At 41.3% G+C, this 14,630-nt stretch overlaps 1 protein-coding gene across 1 annotated transcript in view; it reads left to right on the top strand.

The window, feature by feature from the left end:
- The window catches only part of LOC131316088 (GDSL esterase/lipase At5g45670-like), a 105,226-nt gene extending 95,466 nt beyond the window's left edge, over positions 1-9,760 (top strand). The window contains exons 4-5 of the mRNA XM_058345361.1: positions 7,936-8,182; positions 9,455-9,760. Coding sequence (XP_058201344.1) covers positions 7,936-8,182; positions 9,455-9,684 — 477 coding nt within the window. The 3' untranslated portion in view covers positions 9,685-9,760. The remainder of the gene's footprint in view (positions 1-7,935; positions 8,183-9,454) is intronic.
- Positions 9,761-14,630: the final 4,870 nt, after the last annotated feature.

Genomic DNA, 14,630 nt, shown 5'->3' with positions numbered 1-14,630 from the left:
TTGCTCTTTGCACAACTGGGCGTTTGGCTCAGTCGATGTTGAGCTCGTGACAGATAAACGAGGGATCAACCCCGGGCATCTCATATGGGGTTCATGCGAATACTTCTATGTTCTTGTTGAGGAAGTCAACCATCTTGTTCTGGTCGGAGTCGCTAAGTGAGGAACCGACAAGGAAAAAATGGGAACCATCTTCGATGATTGGGACGGTGACAAGGTCTTTTATTACTTTCTCGCCGGCCGGTCTGCCGATGTCTTTCAAAGCTGGGGCCTCGGGAACCTCGATGAGGTTGACCCGAAAAGTCTATTTACTGCTTCGGACCACGTTGACATAACATCTTTTGGCCGCAGTTTGATCTCCATACAGGTCCTTCTGGCGTCCATTAGCACCAATGAAGCAGACCACCTGGTGATAAGTGGAGGTGATGGCCTTCAACTTATGGAGCCAGGTGTGCCCGACAATTGCGTTGTAAGGGCTAGGACCATCTACCACCACAAATTCCATGTCAAGGACCACGAATCCTGTGCGGACGGGAATAGTGATGGTGTAACGACCCTGAATTTTGGTCTATAAAAATTTCGTTAAAAATTTGAATTTTATTTAAATTACTTATTTTCTCTCGAGTGTTATATGATTTCTTGTTAAATATTCGTCGTAGTTAGATTTTGGTCCTTAGTTAAACTCTTGACTAGAAAAACCTACGTGACCAATTTAGTTAAATTCCAACCGACTACTTGGAGGAACCAAGCAACCGACTTACCTAGTTACTAGTTGGACCTTTTGAACCCTTTGGACCTTTTGAACCTTTGCCTTTACCCTTTGGTCCATAATGGTTAGGGTAATTTTTATCCATTGGACAATAGGCTTTCCTTTAAAATATTTTGATAAGTACAAAGATATAATATTTTAATGGTTTATAAAAACATGTGCTAGTACTTATATGCATTGTTTTTTGGGGATTCTCCCACCCCTCCATTATCCATTGGATAATAACCATAAGGGTAATTTTTGTCCATTGGATAATAAACTTTTTATTATAAAAGTACATGTAGTCTTTCAAAATCTTATTTTAAAATAAATGGTACTTGTACTCTTTTGTCCAATGGTTATTAACTGCAAGGGAAATTATTATCCATTGGGTAATAACCGCTAGGGAAGTTAGTAACCCTTGGGTAATAGAGTCTTTTGACCAAATAAAGTATCGATGTGACTAGAGAATCTTCCAATAAAGTTGATTTGACTAGTCAACCTTCTTCAACCCTAAAAAAATAACTTATTTATTTCTTTTTATTAATTTGGTTTTATTCTTTGTCCATTGGACAATAAAAGTTAGGGGAACTATTATCCATTGGGTAATAGAAACCCAATTCTTTATATTAAAAGGATTTTTGAAAGATTTGGACAAAGTACTATAATATTTTGGAAGTAGACTTTTATAATTACTTTAAAAGTACTTTTTGAATATTTCACTATAAAAAGTACCCTAGTAACTATTGTCCATTGGACAATGATTGTTAGGGTAATCTTTACCCATTGGACAAAAGCTTTTCCTTTATTATATTTGGCTAAGTACATATATATAAACACATGGGTAAATTTCAAAAAGGACATGTAGTCTTTTAAAAGACTTAAATTATAATTTAAAGTACTCGTACCTTATTATCCATTGGACGATAACAGTTAGGGGATTTATTGTCCATTGGGTAAAAGAGTTATTCTTTCACCAAGTACATGGGTTCATTAAAATAATATTTTCTTAAACCCCATGTGATGAAGTACCCATATTTTATTATGTAGCCTTTAAAGCCTAATATTCTCCTAAGTACCTTTTTATTATTTTGTATTGGGATTTTGTACCCAATTGGATTTGTTTAAATGGGAGGTGTGATCTACCTAGATTACAAAAGTACCCTAGTTTATTTATTTAATCAACATGTGCCTAAATTGGATTTCTTTAATAGGATTTGGATTTAGAAAATCTTGTACCTTTGTACTTTTCTTATTCTTTCTTGCATTTATATATATATATATATACATGTATGTGTGTAGTGTACTAGGGAAAGAGAGAGAGGGAGAGAGAGAGAGAGAGACCCGAGAGAGAGAGAGAGAGAGAACCCGAGAGAGAGAGAGAGAGAGAGAGAGGAGGAAGGAGAGTAGAAGATAGGATTGTACTTCCTTGATCTTTCTCATCTTTTCAAAATCCTTGGTGAATCTTTCTCCTAACCAAACTTAACTCCCATTTGTACTTCTAGGATTTGTTCAAAGACAAATCTTGTACCTTTGTCTCCAAATCTTCCAACCAAATCTCCCATAAACCCATCCAAGGACAATCTTAGCCATGCAAGCCTAGGGTTAGGCTTTGATCTTTCAAAGATTGCTTGCCATGTGTCAAAATTTGAGGTAAAGAGAGAGAAAGGGGGGCCGGCCATGAAGAGGGAGAAGGAGCCAAGGTTTTGCCTATAAATAGCACCCCATTCCAAGCATTGAACTCACACCTACAAGCTTTGCTCTTCCTTCTCTCTAGAAAAATCTTGTTCTTTCTTTGTTCTTTCTTTAGTTCTTCTTTGTTCTTGAGTGTTCTTGAGTTCTTCAAGAAACTCATCCTAAGCCGCCACTAGACCGCCACTCGACCACCCTCTCGATCCAAAAGTAGTAGTAGTATTAGTCAAGTAGAAGTTTCAGAGAAACCTTTCTCTTTCGAAGCTACCGGAGACCACCGTAGGAAGTTACTCCGCCCGACCACCGACGTGCTTTCCGTAGCCGACTACCGCCAAGAAGTAAGGTAGAACCCGTTGACCCTAACTCTATGTATAGAACCGTATGATATAAAGTAGGTTATCTGTATTTACGTACTTATCGTTTGATTAGAAGTATTCGTATTTTGATCTTTAAGATAGTTATGAGTATGCGTATATGAATTGCTTGTATTACTTGTGGTATGTGATAAAGCATAAGTGATTTCACTCCAAAGACGTCCGTACATGTGGCGTTGTGCTTTGAATAAAGCATAAGTGATACACTCCAAAGGCGTCCGTATATGTGGCGTTACGCTATAAGTAGTGATTGAGCGTGATGAATTGGATGATCTTGTTAGGATAATTCTTGCTTACGTTTGTCCTACCGCGGAGTCTTTGAATGTAAATGAGACACGAGAACCGAGAAAGTAGAAACATGACACCTAGGGTGTGGTTAATTAAAAGAAATGTTTTCCGAGGAAGGAAATATTTTGAAACAACATAATGACCGGTTTTGGGTGGCATTATGTGAGTTGTGTGCGTATGTAAAAGAAACATTTGAAAAGGTTTTGAAATGTTTTGGAAACCGCAATGTGGCCGGATGTGGTAGCCCATTGTGTGGTGTGTGTTGAAAAACCCAATGAGAACCCGGAGCGGCGGAATCATTGTGGGAATACTCGGGAACCCGGAGCGGCGGAACCGAGGGTTTTAAAATATGTGCATTCCCATGGGAATCCGGAGCGGCGGAACCATGGTGAGGTATAGCTTGGTTATCCGCGGTACGGAGCCAATGCAAATATTTTTGTGTGCCAATGGGAACCCGGCGCGGCGGAACCATTATGAGGATACTCGGGAACCCGGCGCGGCGGAACCGAGGTTGGGTGTGTGTAGCTTGGTTATCCGCGGTACGGAGCCAATGCAAATATTTTTGTGTGCCAATGGGAACCCGGCGCGGCGGAACCATTGTGAGGATACTTGGGAACCCGGCGCGGCGGAACCAAGGTTGGGTGTGTATGCTTGGTCATCCGCGGTACGGAGCCAATGCAAATATTTTTGTGTGCCAATGGGAACCCGGCGTGGCGGAACCATTGTGAGGATACTTGGGAACCCGGCGCGGCGGAACCAAGTTGGGTGTGTAGCTTGGTTATCCGCGGTACGGAGCCAATGCAAATATTTTTGTGTGCCAATGGGAACCCGGCGCGGCGGAACCATTGTGAGGATACTTGGGAACCCGGCGCGGCGGAACCAAGGTTGGGTGTGTAGCTTGGTTATCCGCGGTACGGAGCCAATGCAAATGATTTTGAAAGTGTGTAGCTTGGTTATCCGCGGTACGGAGCCAATGCAAATGATTTTGAAAGTGCGTGGCTTGGTTATCCGCGGTACGGAGCCAATGCTAATGATTTTAAAAGGTTGTTTTGTAAATGAAAATGTTGACACGGTCTACGATGAGTCGCGTAGGAGAAACTCTGAAATCTTGGACACCAACGATAGTTGATTAACAAATGTGGATGTGTCATTGATTAAACTGTGTTCATACTTATCATGTGGAAATCGATGTGTTATTTCCTGTTGTTTGTAAGTATGGGTTAGCGGGTATGGGATTACTCTGCTGAGCTTTGTAGCTCACGGTGTTGCCTTTTTGGTGACCCTGACATATTATATCGGTGGTGACGCTGGTATAATGTGTCAGATTTTGTAGATAATCAGGATAAGCAGTTCACCGTGGAAGCTTTTGGAGCCGAGGAGCTGGCTAGGATGGAGAAGAAGGAGGAGCTGTAGTTAGGAACCTTAGGACCCCCCCTTCATTGTGTAAATATTGAACTCTTGTAAGAGTATTTGTTGTAATAAGAGCCAGACTCCATTTGATGTTATCAATAAAATGTCCTTTTAACGTACCCAAAATTCAGGGCGTTATAGATTTTTATCAATAAATTGTCTTCTTAACGTACCCAAAATTCGGGGCGTTACAGATGGTGCCGAGGGGCCATACCGGAGCCCCGTTGAACCCGATGAGGGGGAATTCAGAGGGACGGAGGTCAATGTCCGAGATCTTCAAATCCTTAAATTGAGAATATTACATGACCTCAGCAAAGCTGCCTTGGTCCATAAGGACGCGCCAGATGTTAAAGGTTCCGATGTGTAGCGTGACCACGAGGGCGTCATTATGCGAGAGCTGGACGCAGTCGAGGTCTTTCTCGGTAAAGGTGAAAGTCCATTTGGAGCCGTTGTCGGTCCTGGGGCACTTTGGCTCGAGACCGACCAACATGACCTGTTTGAAAGAAAATGAGTCATTCAACTTGGCACGGATGATACGAGCGGCCTCAGAGTTCAGAGGGCCGTGGATAACATGGATCGTTTGAACTTCTTCTTCGGTACGGTATGGTTCTCGGCTCGCTATGCTCGAGCCTAGGTCTTCTCGTGGTCAATGAGGTAACCGAGATGGCCTTCTGCGACAAGATGCTCCAAGTAGGCCTTGAAGGGCTTGCAGGCAGTGGTAAAGTGACCTTACTTGTTGTGGTAACTACATCGGATGATAGGGTTCGTGATTTTCCAGTTCTCGGTGCCAAGTTTTTGGTTCGGGAAAGAGAAGAAAGGCTGATCTTTCACTTGGTCGATGATCTGGTAGATTGGAATGGTAAAGACAGTTTTCTCGGAATTGAAGTCGCTTGGCTTCGGTCCCTTCCTCGGAGACTACTTGATGTTGTTGACCTGCTTTTTAGGGGTTGAAACAGGTAAGGGAGCCGGAGGGATGACCAAGCTGACGCTGTCTTTGAGCTTGTGAGCTTCCCAATGCCCCTCTTAGCTTTGGATTCGATGAGCTAGCACCAGCCCTCGATACGAGTCATGAGGTCTTTCATGGAGCTGGGCTTGTGGCGGGCGAGGTCGTCATTGACCTGCTCGTCCTGGGAAGTGAGACCGAGCTTGAATTCTCTGGCCGAGATGACACTGTCACAGCCTTCTATGTCATTGAACAACTCCCAATAGCGGCCGGCGTATTAACGAAGCGTTTCGTCATTTCGTTTACGGAGGGCGAGGAGGGAATCAATCTCCTTCTTGTGCTTGTTGCTTGTAATGAACCGAGTCATGAAGGCATCGCAGAGGGAGTCAAATGAGGAGATTGATCAAGCTGGGAGCTAGTTGAACCATGGGAGGCCCAAGTTCCCGAAGTTGGCAGGGAAAACCTTGCACAAGAAGGCATCGTTCGAAGGTTCGTTTCGGAGGAAGAGGGACATAACGAGTTTGTATTGGACCAGATGAGTGTGCGCCTCGATCTTGCCATCATACTTGGCAAATTTGGGTTGGGTAAATCCCTTTGGGGGGGGGGGGGGGGGGGGGGGGGGGGGGCCGAGCCGAGTCAATCTCTTTCGTGAAGGGAGATGTCATGAGTCTTTCGAGCCTGGCGTCGCGATGAGGTCGGATCGAACGGTCGGAACTGTCTGGACGCTCGGCCGCTGTATGCTTCTTCGGGACAAGCTGATCCAACCTTTCATGCTCCTTTCTCTCCGGGACGACGCTTGCCGACTTATGGGGGGAGCGCTCATGGCGGTCTGTTCGGTAGGTATCCCGAGGAGAAGGCTCGAGGCGTTCGGTGGCTGGGCTTCTGTTACGGATTTCTTTAGGGTGTGAGACGATAGGGCTTTTGGTTCGGGCATTTTTCAGACGCTCACGGTATTCCTTCGTCTGGAACTCTAAGAGGCCGTTGTCTTCCTTGGCAGTGCTCGTAAAGCTTGGGGTGGATTCACGCTGCCCTTTGTTAATTCGAACCGAATGAGTAGAAGAGGCAGAGACGCTTCCTGCTCCGAGCCTCTCGAAGGCGGATGGTTCCCCTCGAGGTTGCTTAGGGGAACGAGAACGTTCCCTATGCCGCGCACCCCTTTCGGTTTGACCGTCCTCTGCACCTGGTGGCTCGAGGCGGTCTTTGACTGAGGGCCATGGTCAGAGCTCCATCAGGTGGACTCCTTCGCGACTGCGGGGAGGGCTATGATGGCTTTTTCTTCCGCCACGGCTCCCGGAGGAATGAGATGGGGAGATCTGGAGGAGATGCTTGATCTCTACCAACTCGTCCCGAACGTGCTTGTCGCGTTCCACGACCATTGTTAGGTCATCGATTTTCCGTTCCAAGTGGCGGATGTAGGTGTGGAGTTCTGGTGTTGAGGTCCCGGCCCCGACTCCGATGGACATATGAGCTTTCCCCAGGGCATTGGCTCCGTCGGAGGCCAAGTTATGGTCCCCTAGGGGGCCGAGCCCGAGGGTGTTGTCACTGTGGTACGTTTCTTCGACCACCACCATGTCTGAAGTAGGAACGATGAACGGAGTTTTCTGGAAAGAAGGAAATGAACACTGAGAGGATGGCTAGGTTCCCAGCAGAGTCGCCAATTGTAGGGGTTTGATTTGACAGGACCTTGACCGTAGTTCGGGTTAGGCTCCTTTCTCAACGGGTACGCGCTCCTGCTGCTGGACCTACAATAAGTCACTAGGGCTGGAGTTGCCAAATGACCCTCCGATGATCAAGTTAGATCTCAGGGAAAGAATGTAGGCCTAGGGTTAGGGTAGAATGATTTACCTCTCTAGGTGAGTATCCCTTTGTATTTATAAGCCTAGGTTTATTTGGCCTCCAAGCTAGCGCGTGGAGGATACGCTCGGGTAACCGCCTCGGGTGACGTCATATGTGACGAATGGGAAAAAGCGGTTACGGAGCACATGGCCAGATTTAATCCCAATGATTACGCTTGCCGCACAATCCTCATGTGCCCCCATCCGGCGTAACTACTTCTCTTAGGCGGCTTCGGGAACATAGAACATACATGCTCTATATTGTTGGGGGCTACCAAAGCCATCGCCGAGGTAGTGTTACTGACCTACAAGCCGAACGGCACACCGGGGTCCATTGCTTGCACCGGATTGTAGACTGGACACTTACAGGACCTCGGCTCACGGCGTCCAGGCTTAGTTACCGAGCTTGTAACCGATGCCACCACACAAAAATCAAGAGCTTAAAACAGCATTTGGCTTAGACTACAATTAATATATTTTGTTCAACATATGTGGGTTTGTTAATCAAGTTTCACGACATTGGCCAAGCCTCTTTGCTCAGTTCATTTATAACCATGTATATTAGATCGGTTATTTACCTCTGAAAAATTAATTAGAGGAAGGTGGTAACGACTATTTTCTTGTTTTTGTATGCATTTGTTATGACAGACTTTGTACAAGCATGGAACAAGGAAGGTTGCATTGTTCGGACTTGGTGAAATAGGTTGTACTCCAGCAGAAATGGCTAGTTATGGCACAAACGGATCTGCATGCGTGGAAGTTATTGACAAGGATGTGCAACTATTCAATGAAGGTCTTAGCACGCTTGTTGATGAACTCAACAACAACTTGACTGACTCGGAATTCATCTTCATAAACATTACTGAAATTCCATCCGGGGATGCATCTGCTTACGGTAAGTTACCTTAATCTTTTTGTAAGCAAATTTGTCCCATGTCTTATCACTTCTGCTGTTGCCCATGTTGTGTGTTGAAAGCTAATGCTTTTGAAACTAAAAGTAGGATCATATGGTTTAATTAGTTGGTTTGTCAAATCTCTCAGCTTTTAGTTTGAAAGTAAAAGAACGCATCTATTGGTTTTAGCCTTTTAGGTGTGTCTGTCCTCCTCCGCCACCGAGACCTCATTGCTTGGGCATTACATGGGTACCCATTGACATTATATGCTTTTCAACACCTCTTGCCATTTATAAATTATAATTGCAACATTGACAACATCAGAATTCGTTGTCCTCTCTGTTTTGTTTTTCAAGCTTCTCCATAACTAATTAGCAATAATACTACCTCTGTAGACTAGTACTACCTTATAAGTTGTAACTATTTTCTACTTTTTTTTCCGGGCAACTTGAGAACCTTTGCACTATGCACCCCACTTTTCATCGTCTGTCCAAACTCCAAATTGTTTTGACATTATACGAGATTTGGATTACATTTTTAAACTTTATTTGGGACAAGGATTTGTGTAAGAAAAAGGCTATTGAATAGAAAGGATCTAACCACCGTGAATTGTTAGATCTTTTGAGTTTTCTATTTGTTACTCCATCTGTCCCAATTTGTTACGCCCATATTGACTTTCACGTAATTTAAGAAAATTTCATAATTACATTGATTTTTTTTTTTATCAATTTTACTATTTTACGCCTTGACAGAATATTTAAATTAGGCAAAAAGTGAAATTTTAATTTTTTTTGAATGAGGCGGGAAGTTTCCTTGCCATGCTCAGAAACTGATTTGTCCATCATAATTGCTCTATTTTGGTTTCTTGAAAATATAACCTCTTTTAAATGTATAAAAGAAAAGGAGGGGCAAAATGGTAATTTAGATATCTAAAAATGGAAAGTTTTGAAACATACAAATCATTTTTGGACATCCCAAAAAAGAATAACAGCGCAACAAATTGGGACAGAGGGAGTATCATTTTTCGTACCCATATCCTAGCTTCAAATCCAGCCATAGAACCTGCAGTAAGGAAGGGGGGCATCAACTTATAGGCTATTTTCCCATTCATTTTATGGTCTTAATTGCATTATCTGGTTTTGTATCTTTCTTGAGAGATTTCATGATTCATGCACTTTATTCCCCCCGTTTTTGTGATATAGGGCTTGTCTTTTGATCGTAATAGTAAACCTCAAATATAAATGATTGAACGATTGTAATGTATTTCATTTCAGGTATTACGATTGCAAATGCTTCATGCTGTGTTGTATCATCAAACATTGGAAAAGGACTATGTGCTCCAAATCTTGCTCCATGCAGTAATAGGACTCTGTATGCATATTGGGATGGGTTTCATCCGACCGAGGTGGCTAATTTATTCCTAGCTACCGGAGCATACAATGCTCTGACTCCGTTGATATCTGCCCTCGAGCTTGACTCTGATGAAGGTAGTTATATAATTTAATTGTGTATGTACGCTATGTGATGCCATATTCAGATATAAGTTGGATTTTCTGTTGTAATAACACTTGTGAGTCGTTCATTTCTGATTTCCTTTCCTCGTATCTATATACTATCAATTATTCCCTCCGTCCCTTTTTAAATGTCCTGCTTCGTAACTTTAACTTATTAAAAAAAAAATCATCATTATACATTTCACATCAACTTTTTCCTCCACTTAACTGCTTACCTATCATCATTACACTTTTACTCATTCACTTTTCAAAATAGAATCTACTTTTAGGGACAAAATAGATAATGCACTAACTTTTACCCACTAACTTTAGAAAATGGACACTTATTAAAGGACAACCCAAAATGAAACATTGGACTCTAAATAAGGGACGGAGGGAGTATTAGTATACTATAAAAATTCCCTTGAGTTTAGAATACAAGAGTCGATGTATTTTGAATACAATTCTTAATGTTTTAGACTTCCCATTCTGCTTAAAAGTCTAGTACAGTTCACTCTGATGATAATGGGGACGAAATACAAGTTTAATGTGACGGGTTGTGCTTTCACTGAACGTTTTAAGTTGGGATTTCAGATACATCTAGGAAAAGTGCTTTATTTTATACTGGAGTTGGCATACACGGGGATGGGTGTTCAAACAAAAAAGATGATGAAGTCCGCTTTGAACCCATGTGCTTTAAACCTCTTGTGTATCGGTTCTCACTTCTTGACACGATACTTGAGGGCAAATGCATGATTTTGGACTGAAGTGAACCATGAGAAATACCATCCAAATTAACCGTCCATCAAATTCACGCTCCAAGTTGGAGAATCTTCTATGAAAAGGCCTTCATGTCCCTCAGATGATGACTAAAAGGCTATTATAATGTTTCCATCTCGGTCCTCTGCCCATCTCTAACACGCACAGAGTTTTTTCACAACCTCTCCTCCTCTTCTATCACCACACCTACCTCCCCAATCCTCAAGAAAAACCCCGTTGTCAAATTTAGTCAATTCAAGTTGAACACAACTTGGCTTTGAATTGAGAACAGAGGTTCAACCATAGATTTTGTTTTAGCACCAGAGCTCAATCGGACGGTCAAAACTTGTCCCTTGCACCGGAGCTTGTCACAAACAAAGATTCAAGCATGGAAGAATTGATTTCCCTGAAACAGGAGCGGATGAGATGGACTAAGAAGGCTATTTTTGGTGCTGTTGGTTTTGTATCTTTCCCCTCTCACACTTCACACACATAGAGACACATTTAAATATATTCACATATAGATATGTAGTATGTTTATTTGAGAGACACCAGAATCACACATATAAATAACACATGAAAACTTACAGCAGGTTTAGGACCGAGGGTTGGCTCTAGCCCTAACCGCAAGAATATGAGCTTCTTGACATAGTGAAAACCACACTCACCATCTGATATTAAGCTGCCATTACCATGTCTGATTACCCAAGCAACACCACCACCACCTTGTTTGTTATTTTTCAACCATGCACCATCTACCACCACATGAACACTGATTGGATATCCGCCTCCTTGGTGCTCTAAACCACTGATGTACTCTCATGTACATTCCGATCTTGGAATAACTCTAGAACACTGATCTTCCTTGTTGTGCAGCAAAAACATAGTGGCATAAGAATTGAACTTTTAACCTAATTAATACTCCATCCGTCCCATTTTTAAAGTTCAGTATTTTGTTTTGGGCTGTCCCTTAATAAGTGTCCATTTTGTAAAATTAGTGGGTAAAAGTTGATACATTTTCCATTTTGCCCCTAAAAATGGATTCCATTTCGAAAAGTTAGTGAGTAAAAGTGTAATAATGATGTCTCCATAAAGGATAAATAGGGAAAGTAGAGGTAAAAGTTGATGTGAAAAGTGTAATGATGATGTCTTCTTAATAAGTTGGAGTTACAAAGCGGGACATTTAAAAAGGGACAGAAGGAGTACTGTAAACGCCATTGTTTCTCCAAGGAACAGAGTGTTGGGTTTTTCTCCCATGTGTGTGTCAATCACAGGGGATCCCTCCCCAAGTCACACGGTTTCCTTTTTCATTCTTCTACTTGTATATTTATTATTCAGAGATCAAAGGGAGAGGGTTAGAGCCAAGAGGTGAGGGTCAGGGGTAAGGTGAGTGGGGAGCCGGTTTGGCTCCCGGCAGAAAGTCGGATTGTGGTTCCTGAAGAGTTTTTTTAAATCCATTGTACATATATATATATATATATATACACACACACACTAGAAATTGTCCATGCCCATGCCTAAAGGCATGACGCAACATATTTTGGAAACAACTAAAATGAATTATGGTTCTTTACTATTGACCACTCTCACCAACAAAACTACGTTTTTCTGAGGAGTCTTTTCCAAATAAGGTTAAAGCAGAATATATCTAGCTTATTACCCATGCCTGAACACTTACCTATTATACTCGATTAAAATGTTAACCATATATGTAACGACTGTTCTCGTGCCTCAAGGCATGACGCAACACGTTCTCAACAGAACTATAATGAACTAAGCTCCACTATTTTTAAAGACACCACCAATGAGCTCGACTTCTCTCAAAAGCCGTTCTTTTTTTTTAAAAAAAAAAGAGAGTTTCAAATAGGATCTTTCTAATTAATTTTTAACAAGTGATTTTTATGTAAAATACAATCACCAATGAACTTAAAGCTTAAAGCTGTCTAATTTGATCTGTTTTCTATTTTTTTTTATTAGAAGTAAGAAAAAAACTTGTTAGTATGTTCCAAAAGTGCCTTTTAAAGAGGGTCAAATTCTACCAATAAATTTTTTTTTTTTGTCAACAAAAGAAGCATATCCATTTAAAAAAGCCATACAAAATCTACATATTATTACAAGAATACAGATCTGGTCATACGGCATTTACAAATTTCCACCCAAATACAGAGATATATAGACACAGCCAAGCCATAAAATATATAGGAAAAACAAAGAGACGATGCTGATATCTAGCGCCTAAGCAAGAGCGCCATAAAATATACAGGAAAAACAAAGAACGATTCTGATATCTAGCGCCTAAGCAAGAGCCAGTAGGAATGTACAAACAGATGTAGCAACACTCAAACTTTATTTTTTGCCATTGGGAGTGGTTGATCACCGGTGCTCATATCACACCCAGCCCTAGGTAACATATCGCTAGGCCAATAACTAACCAAACCAAAAAAACAAAATAAAACATAGTGGTGAGGTTCCTGCACAACCAGAGCATTCTCACTTTAAGCACAAATATTGCGATCCATCACAATGGGAATACTCGAGTACATTTCAATTGTCTGCACTTTTATGTACGGATGAAACGCATTTTGCACCATACCAACAAACAAACTAAACTTCTCTTAAAAAATTTATATGAGCTTCAGAAAAATTTATATGATGCTTTTGTTTGGCAAGCTGCTCAAGACAGAATTGCCACAAGATCCATTCTTGTGAGAAGAAACATCATTCCTCCAAATCTTGGCATTTGTCCTCTATGCTCTGCATCATCAGAAACACCTTCTCACTTGCTCCTTCATTGCAGTTTTGCTTGGAACATCTGGTCAGCTATCTTTATTTGGTGGAATATCCCATGGGTTTGTCCTTCAACTATCTCTAGTTAGATTGATCTCTGGTTCTTCAAATCTTTTCATAACTTGGAGGAAACATGATGGAATACCACTCTTTATGCTGTCTTATGGTCCATTTGGAAAGCTAGAAATGATCTTGTCTTCAAGAATTCAATTCCTAATACTGATGATGTGGTCAACCTTATCAAACTAAGAGTGGCATTATGGGTTAAAGGGAGATGCAATCTTGCAGCATATTCTGTTGAAGACTTCAAGAGCCATTTGGAAGGCATTAGAAAACATAAAATCTGAACTGTTGTTTCTTTTTGTTCCCTTTTCCTCCAACTCTTGGTTGATTTTTTTCTGTTTTCTTTTTGGGATTGTTGGCATTCATATGATTGGATTGGTTTTTTCCTTTCAATGATGCTTGCCCTTTCTTTCTCGATGTACCCATTATCGAGTTTCTAATAATATTTCTTTGCCTATCAAAAAAAAAACAAAACAAAACAACAAACAAATTTCGGAAACAAAGTATAGAATTAAATAATGGGCAAATTTTCGTAGTCGTCCCTGTAGTTTTACGGTTGTCTCACTTTCGTCCCTCTAGTTTCAAAGTGCTCTAATTCCGTCCCTGTAGTTTGTTTTACGTTCCAAATTGGTAAAATCGTTAACACCGTTAACGAAACTAATGGGAAAAAAAATAAAGTGTTCCAATTTTCAATCCGTTTGAACCGGTGCGAAGATCTTATTTTTTTGATCATTTTATCCAAAATGGTCGTAATGAATTTTTGGCTCTAAGGCCTTTCAACGAGCACCCGAAGACTCCTTATTTAGTTCAAGGCTCTCTTAGGGTGCTCAATGAAAGGCTTTAGGGCCAAAAATCCATTATGACCATTTAAGATAAAATGATCAGAAAAATAAGATATTTGCACCAGTTCAAACGGATTGAAAATTGAAACACTTTTTTTTTCCCGTTAGTTTCGTTAATGGTGTTAACGATTTTACCAATTTGGAACGTAAAACAAACTACAGGGACGAAATTGGAGCACTTTGAAACTAGAGGGACGAAAGTGAGACAACCGTAAAACTACAGGGATGACTACGAAAATTTGCCCTTAAATAATTAACGTACAACCAATTAATCCAAAACTATCTGATAGCATTAGCAAGAAGAAAATGCATAATCAAATGGGATTTCAAATCAATTTCCACTTTTTAATAGAGGCAACCACTAATAGACCAAAAAAGTCGTGGATAAGCTTGCAAACATGGGAGTTGATCAAGAAGATAGAATGGTGTCATACAACATCCTGCCCGACAACTTAATCCCCCTCTGGAGGCGGACATGAGAGGAGTGTCTTTCAAGAGAGTTTCAA

The sequence above is a fragment of the Rhododendron vialii genome, chromosome 2a (genome assembly GCF_030253575.1).
Source record: "Rhododendron vialii isolate Sample 1 chromosome 2a, ASM3025357v1".
Lineage (NCBI taxonomy): Eukaryota > Viridiplantae > Streptophyta > Magnoliopsida > Ericales > Ericaceae > Rhododendron > Rhododendron vialii.
The sequence above is the reverse complement of the archived record's forward strand: the minus strand, read 5'-3'. Positions and strand labels throughout refer to the sequence as shown.